The sequence below is a fragment of the Heptranchias perlo genome, chromosome 1 (assembly GCF_035084215.1).
Source record: "Heptranchias perlo isolate sHepPer1 chromosome 1, sHepPer1.hap1, whole genome shotgun sequence".
NCBI lineage: Eukaryota > Metazoa > Chordata > Chondrichthyes > Hexanchiformes > Hexanchidae > Heptranchias > Heptranchias perlo.
This window is the reverse complement of record NC_090325.1, coordinates 154745261-154766045: the sequence shown is the minus strand read 5'-3', so window position 1 is coordinate 154766045 and position 20785 is coordinate 154745261. Positions and strand designations below refer to the sequence as shown.

At 45.6% G+C, this 20785-nt stretch overlaps 1 protein-coding gene across 1 annotated transcript in view; it reads left to right on the top strand.

Moving 5' to 3' along the window:
* glrbb (glycine receptor, beta b) overlaps positions 1 to 20785 on the top strand; it is a 224840-nt gene that overhangs the window by 66504 nt on the left and 137551 nt on the right. The window contains exon 4 of the mRNA XM_067992734.1: positions 10661 to 10728. Coding sequence (XP_067848835.1) covers positions 10661 to 10728 — 68 coding nt within the window. The remainder of the gene's footprint in view (positions 1 to 10660; positions 10729 to 20785) is intronic.

The following is a 20785-nucleotide window of genomic DNA, read 5'->3' as shown; positions in this document are numbered from 1 at the left end:
TTGAAGTCGACAGGGCAGAGGTTAGGAAGAGTTCGGAGGAGTTGAGATTAATAGGCCAGATAGCATAGATCCCAGGATGCTGAAGGAGTCCTGGGAATTACTATTTTGTGCACTAAATGGAAATTTGGGATGCTGCAGGTGGACCAGATCGTAAGATGGCAAGAGATGGTCGGTGGCGGGGGCAAGGGCGGGGAGGGAGGATTTTGTTATATCGCGTAAATTACATGGGCAGTGGGCAGGACAAGTGCTCTGCCTGACTGAGGGAATCAATGTGGACCTGTGCTATTTTTGGCCCCATGCGCCTAATTTAAATGGAATCAGTTAGCTGCCACTGCTAATGACGCTTCGCATGATTGGGAGGATAGGAAATCCGGCAGGGTCGCCTCTAATTGAGGGTAGCCAGAATCCCGTTAAGAGTTCAGAATGTTCTACAGCCACTACAAGCAGTCTGAAATTGTCTAAGTAGCAAAAACTACAGTGTAACACAAACAAAATTTCTTCTGAAACTTTCCAGTGTTTTACCTGAGAACACCTGGGGATCCCTTTAAATATCGCTGGAAATGGCAGCTTCCTGACTTTGTACAGTCCATGGTTTGTGGGTGGGATCAGGAACTGGGAGTACGGGCAGAGACAAAAATAACATTGAGGGTCCTGACTACATCATCTGACCCTGATTAACATTTATTCATTAGACTCCCGCCTGTTTCCAGCGGGTGCTCTGGCTATCCAAATCAAGATTTGCCTGACAACTAGCGTTAAGTTCACATATCTGTTTCGTTCGTGATTTTGGTCCTGCTACCACCCCGTTTTTAGGCACAAACAGGATGATAGTGAGATGAAAATTGCCCCTGGTATGTGAGAAACAGGGCTGGGAAGTAAGAGAGACTGTGGTATTTTCAAAGGCTGTAGTAATCTGAGGACAGATAAGTTTGTTGTTGTGGTAATTCTCAAAACTGTAGGAAGACACCCTATATATGTGCTTGATGTAGGTGATCCTTGCTGCATTGGACAATCTGCAGCTGGATGGCATCATCACTGTGCTGTGCCATAGCTTGGCCATTCTATGTGTCCAGTGCGTATTTGTTCCCCTCCTGTTGAGTGACATCTTACCCTGAAAGTAAAAGAGTCATGAGTGAGGATAAAGGAGGAAAAACAAGCACAAGGACAGGGAGCTGCACACTTTGTGTGTCATTGGAATGATGTCTGCACTTCGCCAGGACAATGGTGAATAAAGTGGCTGGTTTGACAGGTATCTTGCTTTGCTCGAGTTCAGTTTTGACTCAAAACTGGACTTGAGCAAAGCAAGATACCTGCCAAACTAGCCACTTTATTCACCATTGTCCTGACTATGCGCAGACATCACCAACTTTGGTTATTTCACCAACTACAGTCTTGCCGTTCAAGGAATTTCTTTGGTAGCCCACTGTGCTTCTGCCAGCAGTCCAATGGTTAATGTCATGATACTGCTCTGCATGAAGTAGCAGTAAGATCTAAGAGGTTGTTCAGGGTTAGCTTGAAGCCCTACTGTTTGTGACAGTTGGAGAGCAGAGCTAACAATCCTTGGCTCTAATCTTGGTCGATTTCTTTAAGCCCATCATCTCGTCCTTATATCTCTCCATGTTCTAGGGGGTCTGGACGCAACATTTACCAATATGGCTATTTTTACCATGCTCTGTGAACTTGGTACCCCTCCCTATATATAATTTCCCTTCATTCTTGCACTCCCTGGACAAGTGAGTGAAGGGCCTGGTCACCAGGCCTACTCTTTCTCCTTCCTCTGCTCCATTTGTGCAACAGAATTACTGGCCTTAAATAAGGTGTGCTCTTCCATGCACTTTTAAAGGGACTTCAGTGTTCCCTTAAGCCAGATTGAAGGTAGCCTTTGATTGGTTGCCCAGTTGTGCGAGTACGAAAACACAGTGACTAGTGCACATGGGGAAAAAACGATGAGATTGTGCCTTGAGTTGCATGCTTAACAATGGTCCTCTAGAGAGTGAGTCTGGGGAATTAATAATGGAGAATAAGGAAATGACGGATGAATTGAACAGATATTTTGCATCCGCCTTCACTGTGGAGGAATCAAATAACATGCCAGAAATAATTGTGAATCAAGAGGTGAAAGGGAGGGAGGAACTTAAAACATTTATAATCACTAGGGAAAGGGTTTTGAAAAAAATATTAGAACTAAAAGCTGACAAGTCCCCAGGTTCTGATGGACTTCATCCTGGGGTCTTAAAAGAAGTGGCTGCAGAGATAGTAGATGCATTGGTATTAATTTTCCAAAATTCCCTAGATTCTGGAAGGGTCCCATCAGATTGGAAAATAGTGAATGTAACTCCTCTATTCAAGAAAGGAGGGAGACAGAAAGCAGGAAAGTACAGGCCAGTTAGCTTAACATCTGTCATAGGGAAAACGCTAGAATCTATTAGTAAGGAGGTTATTGCAGGGCACTTAGACAATCTCAATGCAATCAGGCAGAGTTAACACGGCTTTGTCAAAGGGAAATCGTATTTGACTAATTTATTAGAGTTCTTTGAGGAAGTAAGAAGCATTGTGGATAAAGGGGATCCTGTGGATGTGGTGTACTTGGATTTCCAGAAGGCTTTAGACAAGGTGCCACATCAAAGGCTACTACACAAAATAAGAGCTCATGGTATAGGGGGTGACATATTAGCATGGATAAAGGATTGGTTAGCTAACAGGAAGCAGAGAGTAGGCAAAAATAGGTCATTTTCAGGTTGGCAACCTGTCACGAGTGGATGCCATAGGGATCAGTGCTGGGGCCTCAACTATTTACAATCCATACCAATGACTTGGATGAAGGGACCGAATGCCTAATAGCCTACTCCTGCTCTTAATTCGTATGTTCGTATGTATGTAATACTCCCATTCAAAACTAGGCACCATTAGTTCCCATTTAGTGCAAAATATAATAACTCCAAGGCTTAAAAGTTTCAACAATCCAGGAAATGACATGAGAGTGGATATGAAGCTGGTTCAAAAATAGTAAAGTGAAAGTAGGTGTGAGGTGTGATGTTGGATTGGAGGGAGATGTTAAGTGAAATCCCTCAGTAGTCGATGCATGGATCCCTGTTGATTTTAATCTATCTAAATAGCTTGGATACCAAGTGTGAGTTGCTCAAATTTACTGACAGTACTTAAATGTGGACAAAAATAGAAACAGAGGATCTAGCTAAGGACTTGCAAATGGATTTAAATCAGTTGTGCAACTAAGCAAACAAGTGGCAAATAAAATTTAACACTGACTCACCGTACACCAGTCAAATAAAGTCGGACATAAGTACGCAATCAATGGAAGTAAGTTAGCACAGGGACTCTCGAAATGTGTCACATTCAGTGTCCTAACAAAGTGGCAAAGAGGTTAAAAAAAATTAAGAGCCTGAAATTTCAGTCCAGGCCAAGGCAGAATCTCTCAGGGCAATTTTGACTGCGATAGAGTAAAACAGGTGATAATGAATCGGCAGCCCGTTTTACATCTCTGACTTCAATGGAAATAAAAATCGGAGCGATGTAAAACATGCTGCCAATTCACTATCACCTGTTTTAGGACATTACACAAAGTTAAAATGACCCCCTCTGAATTGGTAGCCATAATATGCGACAGAACCTGGTTCAGCCGGGCTCCCATCTGTTTTTTATTGGGTTTCCATTTTCTGTTAAGAGGGCTGTGGGCTGGTCTTCTGCGGGTCTATGCCAAGGGAGCATGTTGGAGGAAGTTCCTAAGCTACCCCAGGAATTCTGCCCTTTACATACTTAAAACGTAATTGTTGAACTCTTGCCAGCTGAGGCTGGCATAAGTACCTTTTAGGCCTGTTGAATGACCTTACCAAGGCTAAGGTGATCACGTCTAGTGGCAAAATGGCTCCTTCTGGAGCCAAAGGCGGCCATAGCTGCTTTTCTTACTCAGACTGGAAAGACCTGGAGGCGCCTCAGTTGCTCCACCCCACAATGCCAGATTGGGCTGGGTGCCACTAAAGTGTCTTTGCAGTTGCCGGCAGCCCACATCAATCGTGCAATGACTTCTCTTAGGACAGTCAGCGGTCAAGGATATGGGCAGACTGTGGGTTCTGATCTATTACCCATCCACTGGCGGAGCGGCCCCCAAAAAGTTCCTGGCCGTAAAGGAATGTTGAAAGTCTGCAGAAGTTGTGTGAAGGTTTTGCACTGGTCAGACCACACATAGAATATTGTGTTCAGTTTGATCACCACCCAAAAAAAAGATGTATTAGAATTGGAACAGAGAAGAGCAACAAGACTGATCCCAAGTGTAAAAAGGATTAATTTGAGGGAAGATTAGAGCAGTTTAAACTTGACAAACCAGATAGAAAGTGGTTAAGGATAACTAAATTATATAACATATTAAATGGCAAATGTAAGGAGTCTTACAACACCAGGTTATAGTCCAACAGCTTTATTAGAAATCACAAGCTTTCGGAGGCTTCTTCCTTCGTCAGGTGAGTGTGGGATTCCATAAAGGTACAGCATATATAGTTAGAGAACAATGCCTGGTGATTACAGATAATCTTTCCAACTGCCCGTTATCAAGGCAATCAAAGGAGTTGAATAGTGTTCAGACAGAGAAACATTACATACAAGACTACTGAATACACAAACGGTCATAACACAAAGACAGAGAGAGAGAGAGACAACCGAAAGGCAGAGAAAGAGAGAGAGAGACAACCGAAAGGCAGAGAAAGAGAGAGAATGACCAGTTGTATTAAAAACAGATAACTTTTTTTCACTGGCGGGGTTACATGTAGCGTGACATGAACCCAATATCCCGGTTGAGGCTGTCCTCATGGGTGCGGAACTTGGCTATCAATTTCTGCTCGACGATTTTGCGTTGTCGTGTGTCTCGAAGGCCACCTTGGAGAACGCTTACCTGAAGATCGGTGGTTGAATGTCCTTGACTGCTGAAGTGTTCCCCGACTGGGAGGGAACCCTCCTGTCTGGTGATTGTTGTGCGGTGTCCGTTCATCCGTTGTCGCAGTGTCTGCATGGTCTCGCCAATGTACCATGCTCCGGGGCATCCTTTCCTGCAACGTATGAGGTAGACAACGTTGGCCGAGTCACAGGAGTATGAACCATGTACCTGGTGGGTGGTGTCCTCTCGTGTGATGGTGGCATCCGTGTCGATGATCTGGCATGTCTTGCAGAGGTTGCTGTGGCAGGGTTGTGTGGTGTCGTGGACGCTGTTCTCCTGAAGGCTGGGTAATTTGCTGCGAACGATGGTCTGTTTGAGGTTGGGTGGCTGTTTGAAGGCGAGTAGTGGAGGTGTCGGGATGGCCTTAGCGAGGTGTTCATCGTCATCGATGACATGTTGAAGGCTGCGAAGAACATGGCGTAGTTTCTCCGCTCCGGGGAAGTACTGGACGACGAAGGGTACTCTGTTGGTTGCGTCCCGTGTTTGTCTTCTGAGGAGGTCTATGCGATTTTTCGCTGTGGCGCGTCGGAACTGTCGATCGACGAGTTGAGCGTCATATCCCGTCCTTACGAGGACGTCTTTCAGCTGCTGTAGGTGTCCATCGCGTTCCTCCTCGTCTGAGCAAATCCTGTGTATTCGCAGGGCCTGTCCATAGGGGATGGCCTCTTTGACGTGGTTAGGGTAGAAGCTGGAAAAGTGGAGCATCGTGAGGTTGTCCGTGGGCTTGCGGTAGAGTGTGGTGCTGAGGTGCCCGTCTTTGATGGAGATTCGTGTGTCCAAGAAAGAAACCGATTCTGAGGAGTAGTCCATCGTGAGTTTGATGGTGGGCTGGAACTTGTTGATGTTATCGTGTAGTCTCTTCAGTGATTCTTCGCCGTGGGTCCATAGGAATTCGCTTCGATCCATATTCACTTCGATAACCAGTTCTTTACCCAAACACACGGAACAGCCATGGGGACCAAATTCGCAACCCAATACGCCAACATTTTCATGCACAAGTTCGAGCACGACTTCTTCACTGCACAGGATCTCCAACCAACGCTATACACCAGATACATCGACGACATTTTCTTCCTATGGAAGAATATCAGCACACAGATTGAGCAGAGAGTGAACCTCTAACGGAGTGAATTGCTAACAGGGTGAGGACTTTCAACTGGGAATTTGGTGAGTGTGGGAATTAGGTGGAGAGGGGGAAGGGGGTACTAAGCGATTTAAACCAAGGGACTATAAACTAATCTTTCAACTTTTCAAACTTAAAAATAAAATTACATGAAATTAAAATAAAGACCAAGTAATTACTAATTATTTTGAAATCAAGCTAAATCCATTTGGCAAATATAACCTAGATCTCAAGTGATTCTATTAGTCCTAGAAATAAACCACTGATTAAATAAATAAAAACTAGAAATGGCAGTAAAGGCTGTGTGTCGGGGCTGTAATATATGGGAGTTTGTGGACAGCGAGACTGTCCAGGATTGCCACATCTGCAGTAAATGTCTCTGGCTTGAATAGGGATAGGGCCACTAAGGGGTACACATGATAAACTCACAAATAATGACAGCGAAATGGCAGAAATATTAAATCATAGAAGAGAATCATAGAAAGGTTACAGCACGAAAGGAGGCCATTCGGCCCATCGAGCCTGCGCCGGCTCTATGCATGAACAATCCAGTAAGTCCAACTCCCCCGCCCTTTCTGTGCAGCCCTGCAAATTTTTTCCTTTCAAGTACTTATCCAGTTCCCTTTTGAAGGCCTTGATTGAATCTGCCTCCACCTAACCCTCGGGCAGTGCATTCCAGATCCTGACCACTTGGTGTGTAAGAAAGTTTTTCCTCATGTGTAAGTGGTTTTCTCAGTCGTACAGAAAACACACCTCTTACTATAAGTTCTGGAACGATAGGGATTATAAGGACAGATCAGACTCGGACGTTTTCGGGCTCAACCGTACTGTGTTTAATAAGATTAACAATAACACTAGTAAACAGTACAAACCGTACAACCCTGGCTTGTCCAATAAGCCCTACCGTGCTAAATTACCATGGCCTAATAAGAGAAAAACTACCTTTAAAATAAACTAACACAGGACCCCCGAGCACGAAAATCCTCTAAGGTTTGGTTGGGACTTACAATCACCCCCTCACACAGCTAAGTGGTCTTGAGGATGTGTAGGCGCAGGCAATATGCTCACCCCGATTGCCCATTGTCTTGCTTGCAGCTTCTTCCTGCACATCTCGCTCCTGGTTCCATACTGCCGACGCGGTATCCAAGTTCCAGTTTGAGTCGAGATCCGTTGATGAGGGGTGAAGAGTAGCGCTCAGCTTCTGGTGGTGTTCCGTTGAATCAAGCAGAGCCCCACTCGGGAGACTCGCTGTAGATTGATGCCGAGGAGCAGAGAGCAGAGCGCAGCCCCAGAGCAGAGAGCAGAGCGCAGAGCTCAGACCCCACCAGAGCTGAGCCGATACGATACAGATCTGCTCGATGTATTGACTCAGGTGATCTGTCTGGGTCCCCCCGTGGCCTGGAGTGACTCATAACCTTTGAAATCTTTGTGAGTAATGCTATTTCGTTATCCTGCTCCCAGACCTTGTACCTGGAGAGACAATGGGTGCTGATTACTGGGTGTCTGTCGTTTCCTGAGTTGATGGCCCCTGTTAGCAGGTAATGGGTTTCGATCTCAAACCGATCTTGCTTAACTGGCGCCTCTCCGCTTCATCCTGGATCACAATGTCTTCACCTTCAATAACCAGTTCTTTACCCAAACACACGGAACAGCCATGGGTACCAAATTCGCACCCCAATACGCCAACATTTTTATGCACAAGTTCGAGCACGACTTCTTCACTGCACAGGACCTCCAACCAAAGCTATACACCAGATACATCGACGACATTTTCTTCCTATGGACCCACGGCGAAGAATCACTGAAGAGACTGCACGATAACATCAACAAGCTCCATCCCACCATCAAACTCACCATGGACTACTCCTCAGAATCGGTTTCATTCTTGGACACACAAATCTCCATCAAAGACGGGCACCTCAGCACCTCACTCTACCGCAAGCCCACGGACAACCTCACGATGCTCCACTTTTCCAGCTTCTACCCTAACCACGTCAAAGAGGCCATCCCCTATGGACAGGCCCTGCGAATACGCAGGATTTGCTCAGACGAGGAGGAACGCGATGGACACCTACAGACGCTGAATGACGGCCTCGTAAGAACAGGATATGACGCTCGACTTGTCGATCGACAGTTCTGACGGGCCACAGCGAAAAATCGCATAGACCTCCTCAGAAGACAAACACGGGACACAACAACAGAGTACCCTTCGTCGTCCAGTACTTCCCCGGAGTGGAGAAACTACGCCATGTTCTTCGCAGCCTTCAACATGTCATCGATGACGACGAACACCTCGCTATGGCCATCCCCACGCCTCCACTACTCGCCTTCAAAGAGCCACCTAACCTCAAACAGACCATCGTTCGCAGCAAATTACCCAGCTTTCAGGAGAACAGCGTCCACGACACCACACAACCCTGCCACAGCAACCTCTGCAAGACCTGCCAGGTCATCGACACAGATACCACCATCACACGAGAGGACACCACCCACCAGGTACATGGTTCATACTCCTGTGACTCGGCCAATGTTGTCTACCTCATACGTTGCAGGAAAGGATGCCCCGGAGCATGGTACATCGGCGAGACCATGCAGACTCTGCGACAACGGATGAACGGACACCGCGCAACAATCGCCAGACAGGAGGGTCCCCTCCCAGTCGGGGAACACTTCAGCAGTCAAGGACATTCAGCCACCGATCTTCGGGTAAGCGTTCTCCAAGGCGGCCTTTGAGACACACAACGCAAAATCGTCGAGCAGAAATTGATAGCCAAGTTCCGCACCCATGAGGACGGCCTCAACCGGGATCTTGGGTTCATGTCACGCTACATGTAACCCCGCCAGCGAAAAAAAGTTATCTGTTTTTAATACAACTGGTCATTCTCTCTCTTTCTCTGCCTTTCGGTTGTCTCTCTCTCTCTCTCTCTCTGTCTTTATGTTCTGACCGTTTGTGTATTCAGTAGTCTTGTATGTCATGTTTCTCTGTCTGAACACTATTCAACTCCTTTGATTGCCTTGATAACGGGCATAGAGTCATAGAATCATAGAGTTATACGGCACGGATAGAGGCCCTTCGGCCCATCGTGTCCGCGCCGGCCATCAAGCCCTGTCTACTCTAATCCCATATTCCAGCATTTGGTCCGTAGCCTTGTATGCTATCGCATTTCAAGTGCTCATCCAAATGCTTCTTGAATGTTGTGAGGGTTCCTGCTTCCACAACCCTTTCAGGCAGTGAGTTGCAGACTCCAAGCACCCTCTGGGTGAAAAAGTTCTTTCTCAAATCCCCTCTAAACCTCCCGCCTTTTACCTTGAATCTATGTCCCCATGTTATAGAACCCTCAACGAAGGGAAAAAGCTCCTTAGTATCCATCCTATCTGTGCCCCTCATAATTTTGTACACCTCAATCATGTCCCCCCTCAGCCTCCTCTGCTCCAAGGAAAACAAACCCAATCTTTCCAGTCTCTCTTCATAGCTGAAGCGCTCCAGCCCTGGTAACATCCTGGTGAATCTCCTCTGCACCCTCTCCAAAGCGATCACATCCTTCCTGTAGTGTGGCGACCAGAACTGCACACAGTACTCCAGCTGTGGCCTAACCAGTGTTCTATACAGCTCCATCATAACCTCCTTGCTCTTATATTCTATGCCTCGGCTAGTAAAGGCAAGTATCCCATATGCCTTCTTTACCACCTTATCTACCTGTTCCGCCGCCTTCAGGGATCTGTGAACTTGCACACCAAGATCCCTCTGACCCTCTGTCTTGCCTAGGGTCCTCCCATTCATTGTGTATTCCCTTGCCTTGTTAGTCCCTCCAAAGTGCATCACCTCGCACTTTTCCGGGTTAAATTCCATTTGCCACTGTTCCGCCCATCTGACCAACCCATCTATATCGTCCTGCAGACTGAGGCTATCCTCCTCGCTATTTACCACCCTACCAATTTTTGTATCATCAGCGAACTTACTGATCATACCTTTTACATTCATATCCAAGTCATTAATGTAGACCACAAACAGCAAGGGACCCAGCACCGATCCCTGTGGTACCCCACTGGCCACAGGCTTCCAGTTGGAAAGATTATCTGTAATCACCAGGCATTGTTCTCTGACTATATATGCTGTACCTTTATGGAATGCCACACTCACCTGACGAAGGAGGAAGCCTCCAAAAGCTTGTGATTTCTAATAAAGCTGTTGGACTATAACCTGGTGTTGTAAGACTCCTTACATTTGTCCACCCCAGTCCATCACCGGCATCTCTACATCATTAAATGGCAAAGATAATAAGCCTAGATTATTAGTTCAAATCAAGACAAGAAAGGAGGATCAGAGGACACAAATGGAAATTAGCAAAAGGTAAATTTAAAAGTTATCAGGAATTGATTCTTTACTCAAAGAATGATAGCTGTTTGGAATAATCTTCCAGGCAAAAACATTGGGCTTGTTCAAAATACAGCTGAATGCTTTGACAGGAGAGTTGGGGTGCGAGAAAAATAAATGTCACTGTTCTAACTGGTCTTTTCCTTTCTCTGACTTAAGTTCTTGTAAGCGTAGTATTTACCCTATGAGGTTAACAGTTCTTCTGTTTTTTTTCTAGATATTCCAGTTGATGTACAAGTAAATATTTTCATTAACAGCTTTGGCTCAATACAAGAAACGTCTATGGTAAGCTCACCTTATTAATTTAATAAATACAGACCTGCTTGACGAAAATTGAAAATCCTGTTTATACACTGGGGGCTGGATATTGACTCGGAACTGGGAAGAGAGCTTGGGCGGGGGGGGGGGGGGGGTAATTTTCAAATGTGAAACCCGGAAGTAAGGATTTCCCACATGTCAAGCCGATTTTGATAGTAGGATGTCTTCTTCAACAGGTTTCGCGTCTGACAGTCAGCCAGATTGATAGGCCTGTCAGGCGGGAAAGCAGCTTGGGAGCAATCGGGGTCAGGGAAAGATTGGAATTTTTGAGGTTTGGATGGGGGTGGGGGGGTCGGGAGAGATGGGGTTTTTTGGGGTTTGGAAGGGGGGGGGGTCAGGGAGAGATTGAGGTCTTTGGGGTTTAGATGAGGGGTCATGAAGAGATCGGGATCGTCGGGGTTTGGGTGGGGGGGTTGGGGAGAGATCAGGATCTTCGGGGTTTGGATGGGGGGTCAGGGAGAGATCGGGATCTTCGGGGTTTGGATGGGGGATCAGGAAGAGATCAGGATCTTCGGGGTTTGGGTGGTGGGTTGGGGAGAGATCAGGATCGTCGGGGTTTGGATGGGGGGTCAGGGAGAGATCGGGATCTTCGGGGTTTGGGTGGTGGGTTGGGGAGAGATCAGGATCGTCGGGGTTTGAATGGGGGGTCAGGGAGAGATCGGGATCTTCGGGGTTTGGATGGGGGGATCAGGGAGAGATTGGGATCTTCGGGATTTGGGTGGGAGGTTGGGAAGAAATTGAGATCTTCGGGGTTTGGATGGGGGGGTCAATCTGGCTGACTGTCGGACGCGAAACCTGTTAAAAAAGATATCCTACCATCAAAATCGTCATGACATGTGGGAAACCCTTTCTTCTGGGTTTCCCATTTGAAAATCTTCGGGGTCGGAAAGAGATCGGGATCTTCGGGGTTTCAATGGGAGGGTCAGGGAGAGAGCGGGGTCTTTGGGGTTTGGATGGAGGTCGATCGCGGGGGAGGTGGGTGAAGTCGGACATTGTGGGGGGATAGTTGGAAATTGTCGGGGGGAAGTTGGACGTCGTGGGGAGGGATTGGGACGCATCGGATATCGTGGGAGGGTGTCAGCCGATCGTGGGACGTTTAAACAGTAAGTTTGGTGAGCCGTGGGGAAGCACTCCTGCTCCCCTTGGCCCATAAGCAGTGCAATAAAGACACTTACCTCATGGATCCGGCCCTTCTTGCCTCTTTTTACCTGCCGGGAATCCCGTGCTGGAGGCGTTAAATTCTAATGCCTGTTGAATTCAATTAAAAATCACCTCATTAACATCTGCTTATCATCTAAATTAGAATCATAGAAGTTTACAACATGGAAACAGGCCCTTCGGCCCAACATGTCCATGTCGCCCAGTTTATACCACTAAGCTGGTCCCAATTGCCTGCACTTGGCCCATATCCCTCTATACCCATCTTACCCATGTAACTGTCCAAATGCTTTTCAAAAGACAAAATTGTACCCGCCTCTACTACTGCCTCTGGCAGCTCGTTCCAGACACTCACCACCCTTTGAGTGAAAAAATTGCCCCTCTGGACCCTTTTGTATCTCTCCCCTCTCACCTTAAATCTATGTCCCCTCGTTATAGACCCCCCTACCTTTGGGAAAAGATTTTGACTATCTACCTTATCTATGCCCCTCATTATTTTATAGACTTCTATAAGATCACCCCATAACCTCCTACTCTCCAGGGAAAAAAGTCCCAGTCTATCTAACCTCTCCCTATAAGTCAAACCATCAAGTCCCGGTAACATCCTAGTAAATCTTTTCTGCACTCTTTCTAGTTTAATAATATCCTTTCTATAATAGGGTGACCAGAACTGTACACAGTATTCCAAGTGTGGCCTTACTAATGTCTTGTACAACTTCAACAAGACATCCCAACTCCTGTATTCAATGTTCTGACCAATGAAACCAAGCATGCTGAATGCCTTCTTCACCACCCTATCCACCTGTGACTCCACTTTCAAGGAGCTATGAACCTGTACTCCTAGATCTCTTTGTTCTATAACTCTTCCCAACGCCCTACCAATAACGGAGTAGGTCCTGGCCTGATTTGATCTACCAAAATGCATCACCTCACATTTATCTAAATTAAACTCCATCTGCCATTCATCGGCCCACTGGCCCAATTTATCAAGATCCCGTTGCAATCCTAGATAACCTTCTTCACTGTCCACAATGCCACCAATCTTGGTGTCATCTGCAAACTCACTAACCATGCCTCCTAAATTCTCATCCAAATCATTAATATAAATAACAAATAACAGCGGACCCAGCACCGATCCCTGAGGCACACCGCTGGTCACAGGCCTCCAGTTTGAAAAAACAACCCTCTACAACCACCCTCTGTCTTCTGTCGTCAAGCCAATTTTGTATCCAATTGGCTACCTCACCTTGGATCCCGTGAGATTTAACCTTATGTAACAACCGACCATGCGGTACCTTGTCAAAGGCTCTGCTAAAGTCCATGTAGACCACGTCTACTGCACAGCCCTCATCTATCTTCTTGGTTACTCCTTCAAAAAACTCAATCAAATTCGTGAGACATGATTTTCCTCTCACAAAACCATGCTGACTGTTCCTAATCAGTCCCTGCCTCTCCAAATGCCTGTAGATCCTGTCCCTCAGAATACCCTCTAACAACTTACCCACTACAGATGTCAGGCTCACCAGTCTGTAGTTCCCAGGATTTTCCCTGCCGCCCTTCTTAAACAAAGGCACAACATTTGCTACCCTCCGATCTTCAGGCACCTCACCTGTCAATTTGCTCTGTTAATTTCCGACCTGCCTGTACTAATTATCAACCTGCCTTCAGCGAGTAGGTTACTCTTATGCAGCCAAACGCGCTTCTGTTATACCCAGAAGTGGGCGTGTTGGAGCAGAGTTGCGATTGCGCTTCAAATTATTTTAATTTCCCACCCGCCCCCAAACCACACGTTCGTGGGGGTTAAAATTCCCCCTAATGTAAGCAATTAAAACACAAGAAATTATTTAAATTTCTGCTAAGATGTGTGATAAGCAGAGGAAAAAGAAAATGTCATAGATGATTGTATTGGTGTTGCAGGGATAATTGTGCCACATTTCCTTGAGAGGTCTTTTGGGAGTGAATCAGGGGCCGGGTGAAACATCAGGCCTACAAAGGTAGGTATTTAGCCTGAAATGGAGGAGAGGAGGCCTTTACTAGGCTTCCTTTCTCTCCATCAGAAAACTTATGGGCCTTTACTAAAGCTACCGAGGGCCTACTGGAGTACAGCGTACAGTTTTGGTCTCTTTATCTAAAGAAGGATATACTTGCCTTAGAGGCAGCGCGACGAAGGTTCACTGGATTAATTCCTGGGATGAGAGGGTTGTCCTATGAAGAGAGGTTGAGTAGAATGGGCCTCTACTCTCTGGAGTTTAGAAGAATGAGAGGTAATCTCATTGAAACATATAAGATTATGAGGGGACTTGACAGGGTAGGTGCTGAGAGATTGTTTCCCCGGCTAGAGAGTCTAGAACTAGGGGACATAGTCACAGGATAAGTGGTCGGCCATTTAAGACTGAGATGGGGAGGAATTTCTTCACTCAGAGGGCTGTGAATCTTTGTCATTCTCTAACCCCAGAGGACTGTGGATGCTGAGTCATTGAATATATTCAAGGCTGAGATGGATAGATTTTTGGACTCTAGGGGAATCAAGGGATATGGGGATTGGGCGGGAAAGTGGAGTTGAGGTCGAAGATCAGCCATGACCTTATTGAATGGCGGAGCAGGCTCAAGAGGCCATATGGCCTATTCCTGATCCTATTTCTTATGTTCTTATGTTCTACTGTTACCTTTTACCAGGCAGTCCCAGGGAGCAATGGAAACCGGGCAGATGGGAGGTAAATGGGATGTGAACATAAATCCCTCCGCCCACCCCAACCTCCCCCACCCTCACTGGCATTTACATATTACAGCGGTGGGCAGGGAAGGAGGGATATCCAGGTAGGCGCAGGGAGGTGTTGGTATTTTCGTGCCATTTCTGCCGCAATCCTGCCCAAAGGAGAGAAATCCAGCCCCCAGCCTCCCCATAAGACTGGAAAAGTGTCAAGCACTTGGACCCTTTTCCTGGAGGCCTATACTACATGGCCGCTCTTACATACATCACAGTACATCCTTAAAGAGAGGAGCAGGTGGACCTGAGAGGAAAGAAAGAAGGAACTTGTATTTAAATAGCGCCTCTCCTGATCTCAGAACATCCCAAAGCACTGTACAGCCAATGAAGTACTTTTGAAGTGTAGTCACTGTTGTAATGTAGGAAACGGGGCAGCCAATTTGTGCGCATTTGGGCAAGGTCCCACAAACAGCAATGAGATAATGACCAGGTAATCTGTTTTAGTCATGTTGTTTGAGAGATAAATATTGGCCAGGGCACCGTGGAGAGCCATAGGATCTTTTATGTCCACCTGAGAGGGCAGACACGGCCACGGTTTAATGTCTTATCTGAAAGATAGCACCTCAGACCGTACATTGCTCCATCAGTACTGCACTAGAGTGTCAGCCTAGATTTTGTGCTCAAGTCTCTGGAGTGGGACTTGAACCTACAACTTTCTGACTCAGAGCCATCGCTGACGCCCAATAGGAGTAAACCCCCATTGACTACAGATGCCGTAAGAACAGTGACAGAATGCAATGGCACTCATAAAAGCAGTAAGATAACCCCTGTGTATTACTGCCCAGATCCTTGCCCACCACTGAGTGACCACCAGCAACTGATTCAGAAATGTGTAACACTTTACTATACCGGTGCATATAAGCAGGACAACAGACTCATTGGGCTCAATTTTCAAAGTGAAAAATGGGTGGGTTGGGGGTGGGGGGGGCATTAAAAATTGCTATCATTTCAGACCCACCCCAACCTGCCCATTTCCGTTTTCATGGGGTGGGAAGAGGGGCGGGCGACTAACCTGCTCCCAGGAGGCGGGTCAGGCCTTAAAACCTTTCGAGGAGGCTTAGGGCCTCCATTTTTCTGGACTTCCCGATTTCAACGCCGGGGGGGGCCAAGATTCCTGGGTCTTCTGTTTTACGCCTCGTGAAAGGAGGCGAGAAGGCCCGAGACTATCAGATAGGTGCCTACAAAGGCACAGCTTGTGGGCCCAGAGGAGCAGGGGTGCTTCCCCCAGGCCCAACAAGCCTACCTGCACGACCCCCCCCCCACCAACGATCGTGGACACCCAACCCTCGATCGCGAACCTCCCTTCCCCCCCCCCCCCCCGATCGTGGCCCCCGACCCCGATCCTCGCCCCACTTCGATCCTCCAACCCCCGACCCCAATCCTCCCCTCACTGTGATACTCCCACCCCGACCCCCGATCCTCCCCCTCAACGATTGCGGATCCCCGCAATGACCTCCGATCCTGACAGCCCCCCCCCCCCCCCCATGACTGACTCCTGATCCCATCTGCCATGACTCATTCCCCCCATGCCCACCTATCCCCACCCATGCCCCCTATGCCCACCCATGCCCCCCGTGCCCCCTCCCCTTATCCATACAAACAAAAACTTACCTGCAGACTTACCTCAACACGTCCTCTCCCTGGCAGGTCTCCCGTCTGACTGAGACCAGCCTGTCACTCAGGCCGGTCAGTCGGACGGGAAACTGACAATGAAAAATAGAAGACTTCCTTTCGTCAAAATCATAAGGATGTTAGGGAAACCCGTACCAATGGGTTTCCCGACCTCAATTTGACCCCCACGACCCCTCCCCGGCTCGGTTTAAAAATTGAGCCCATAGGTACAGAAATTATAAGGTTCCACTGACATTATAGACTTGACAAATGTAAGGAATCTTACAACACCAGGTTATGGTCCAACAATTTTATTTTAAAATCACAAGCTTTCAGAGATTATCCCCTTTCGGAGATTATGAAGGGGATAATCTCCGAAAGCTTGTGATTTTAAAATAAAATTGTTGGACTATAACCTGGTGTTGTAAGATTCCTTACATTTGTCCACCCTAGTCCATCACCGGCATCTCCACATCATTATAGACTTGAGTGTGAGGCACTGAATCGGAACTACAATGTTGCAACTCTATCTCTAACTCAAGCTCGTGTCTAGTGAGACCCTGCAATGACAACAGAGCCTTACAATTTCTGCTCTATTATGTCAATGTACATTCATCAATTCTCTCCTGAACAAAATTCACCAATGTGTAAACCAGTGTAGAATTAAAAAAAATGAAAAAAAATTCAAAATATCTATGAACCAGTAGCTACAAAACTAGACCATCAAAAAACAGATGGGACACAGGTTCAAATCCCAGTTCTGGATTGGTAACATGGTTCAGTAAAGTAAAATTACTCAATAATTCATACTGATAGGACCACCAGGATGTTAAGATGATAGAGATACCTAGCAACTAGATTGTCTCATCTCTTCAACCAAGAAGAAAAACATGGGGGAAGAGAGAAAATGATACAACAGAAAAATAGTCAAGCAGCAATGATTTAAAAGCTGTACAGTTCAGTCCTCTTGGTTGTGTACCTAATTTTTCACATGTTGACCCTTATTCAGATCATAAGTATTAGAGGCGGTAATTTTACGAGTCCAGTCAGCCGGCAGGAAACCTCACCCACTGGCAGTGTAAATTGGAAATTTAGGCATGCACTAAATGATTTTTGACCATCGTTGGAAAATCACAGTCAATGTGCACCCAAACTTCTGATTTGCATTACCAGCGGGCGAGGCTCTCCGCCAACAGTGTGAATACGTAAAATTACACCAGGAGTTAGTAGAAAATGAACACCAATGCTAATTTTTTAACGAAAAAATTGCTGTGCATATATTTATAAAACTGTTGAGTATTTGAAGAAAGTCCATGGTTTATAAATAAATATATTTTTAAAAAGTAATGAAAGAAAATCATAATGAAAAATGCAAATCCTGCTTATCACAAGAGTTAGCACAAATGTCGTGAGTAGTGCCTTAAAAGGTACATCATTTTAATCCTTTAAGTTAATTCTCAACTGTATCAAAAATAATTAATAGTTATTTTGTTCATTTCAGCAAGTTCTGCACTGCAGCATAGCTCTGAAAAACACTAATATACACTGACATTATGAGCTGAACTCCTGTCTTCCACTTCACGGAAGCAGTCTTTCGATTCTTTGAAGATGAGTCTAAGGAGTGTTATTAGTAAGTTACCAAGGTGCTTGAGTTATCTTCTATAATCCAATATACTCATATCATGTGCAGTTAATTTGACTAACAGTAAGAATCAAAATTCTGCCCTCCATTCACAATGGTTGGCAAACTCCAGTCTTAACACAATAGTTTACTTAACTTCAGCCTTAACACATTGCTGAAACCCTCACAGAAATGCTAGAATATAAGAACAAAAGGAGTTGTGAGAAAAAGGACCAAGAAAGGGGCATTCAGCCCATCTAGGTTATCGACTTAGATCCATCTACAGAGCCTGCTCAAACCATATTCATCCCCTTCTTGGCTCGATGCCCAGATTTCCTGCAGAATCTGAAATAAGTCTTTTTTTTCTTTTTGAATGCCTCGACTGTGTTCTCATTCACTGCCCTTGAAGGGAGTCTACTCCATAAGTTGACAAGAACAAAAATCACTGAAAACACTCAACAGGACAGGCAGCATCTGTCGTGAGAATACAAATCGGCATTTTGAGTATTGAACCCTTCCTCAGAACTGGAAGATGTTACAGTTGAACAGCATTTAAAAAGGACCAGAACAGGGGAAAGGGGGAGGATGAAAAACACGCAACGATCACACACTCAGGGAAAGAAATGGAATAACCTGTAAAATGCTTAGGTGGAGAACAGAGATGGTTAGATTGCAAAAGTGATATATGCATGAGACAAAAGGAGGCATAATGAGAGAAATCAAAGAAATAAAAGACATATACAAGACACAGAATAGATAAAGGGGGGTAAGTAGTGTGATTGTTGTGTGTTGTCTTCTCTACCCCATTTCCCTTGTTCTGGTCCTTTTTAAATGCTGTTTATCTGCAATATCTTCCATTATTCAATCTACTAGGCAAATTTTGTGAGGTTTCACCTCTGTCATGGAGCTCTGCCCAATGGAAATGCAAATCAGAGGTTTAGACATTGAGGGTAGTTACCACACAGTCGCCACACTCCCGATTTTCAAGTCATTAAAATTGAGAACCTCCATGCCAAATCCTTTGCTTCACGCTTCCCTCAAGCCAGGCTCTGTTCCAGGAGTGGAATGTCACAAAATTCACCGTTGCAAGTAATTAAATTCACATGAAAGCACAGATTAGAAAAAAATATTGTGTGTACGACAGATATGGGAGCAAGAAGGTCAATTTACGGGGCCGATTTCCCTAACCCTTTGCCCCTGGTGACCGCTTATTCCTCGGGTGCAAAGGTCAGGTAGGAAGGAGTAAAGACCTGTTATGCCAACCTCTGCCTTCTTATTTTGCCCAGGGCTTTCTGCAGCTTTCTCCAGAGATCAGAGCTATGTCTGTACTTGCAAAAGGCCCAACAATGTTGTAATAATGAGGCAGGAGGAGGCATTTCTAGCCTCCCTCCTCTTTCTACAATAGTAAGGAGCATAGGGCTCTCAGACGCAGGCCTGCCCTGGCATTGGGCTTGTGCCAACGACCGCCTTCAGATAAGAGGGTCTGAGAGGCATGGCGGCAAGCTGAGGAGGATCTCCAAAGGTAAGGTTTAAAATAAATCCTACTCATCAAGTTGATCGTTGAGGCTCTCCAACCACAGTAAGAAGGCTTTACAGCTAGCAGACAGGACTGCGTCTAAGGAATGCCCTTGAGCCATGCGAATGACTGAAAATTCTGGCACACCTACTCCTGGACAGGTGTAGCTCATTTTGAGTGCACTATGCCTGTCCAGTAGAATTCTGTAATTTAAAACACTTATCTGTAGATTAGACCTTATCACTGTTCTGTGATAGGCTGTTGTGAATGACTTAGATAAGTAGAGAATATATTTTGAAAAGGTGAGATTTGAGGCCATTGATTTGCTGCTTGTGAGTATGAACTTCAAACGATGCCTAACTGGATATTAGGCTCATTTTATATGCTTAACAGAATTGGTTTTCCAACAAATAAATGAGTTTGGTTTGGGTTTTTAAAAATCTACACACTGTAATAAAGTACGTCTTGACAAACAATACATTTGAATGGAATAAGCTGAACTTTTATTTTACAAAGTCTTACCCAGAATAAGTAATGACTGATTTATGGAGCCAGTGTCCTACAACAATCCCACTTGAAATCAGTTCCAATCCCATTTTAACCAGCACTCAGTGTGTCAGTAGTCAGATTTTCTCATTTTTTGCTGGGCTGTTAGGTTGTGTTTTGCAGAGTAGAGTATCCATCTCAGGAAGGAAGAAATATTTAATTGGAGCAAACACATCTGAGGAATATTCGTCAATGGCTGTGAAAGAATACACCCTTTCGAGTACAGGCGGTAGCAGCGGTGATGTTCATGAATATAAGAATAATGCAGCAGAGTGTTAGTTGAAGCAAGTAATGTGTGGCAACATTTTGGGGATGATCAAACTTACATTTGAACGGAACTAAAACATAGAACATGTGTTAAAGGTTTCAAATTTGCAATTTCACGTTGGCTTTTTTAGCTTGTGTGCATGAAATCTGAATCGAGTCAGGATGAGATGAACTGGTTTTGTATAAAATTATGGTATAAGTGCGTGTAGGGGGCATGGATTTACATGTCTCCTATAGTTACCCTCAATACCATAATTTTATGAAGAACCAATTCTGCTCAGTTTGATTTAGTTTTGGTTTCACAAATCATGCCAAAAAGTTGAGAAGTTACAGTTTTGGGCCCCGATTCTACTCACGATATGTAGCGAGATAGCAACATAGTTATGGTGAAATTGCCATTTGGGCAGAATCTGTGGCCTAGAAATTGGTTTGTGCCAGCTGCCGGTGCATTCCCTGCGCCAGAACAGGTAGGCCCTAGGTCCTATTTGGCCAAGGGCCTCATTTACATCAGACTGGCAAGCTGCAGATGCTTGCTGGA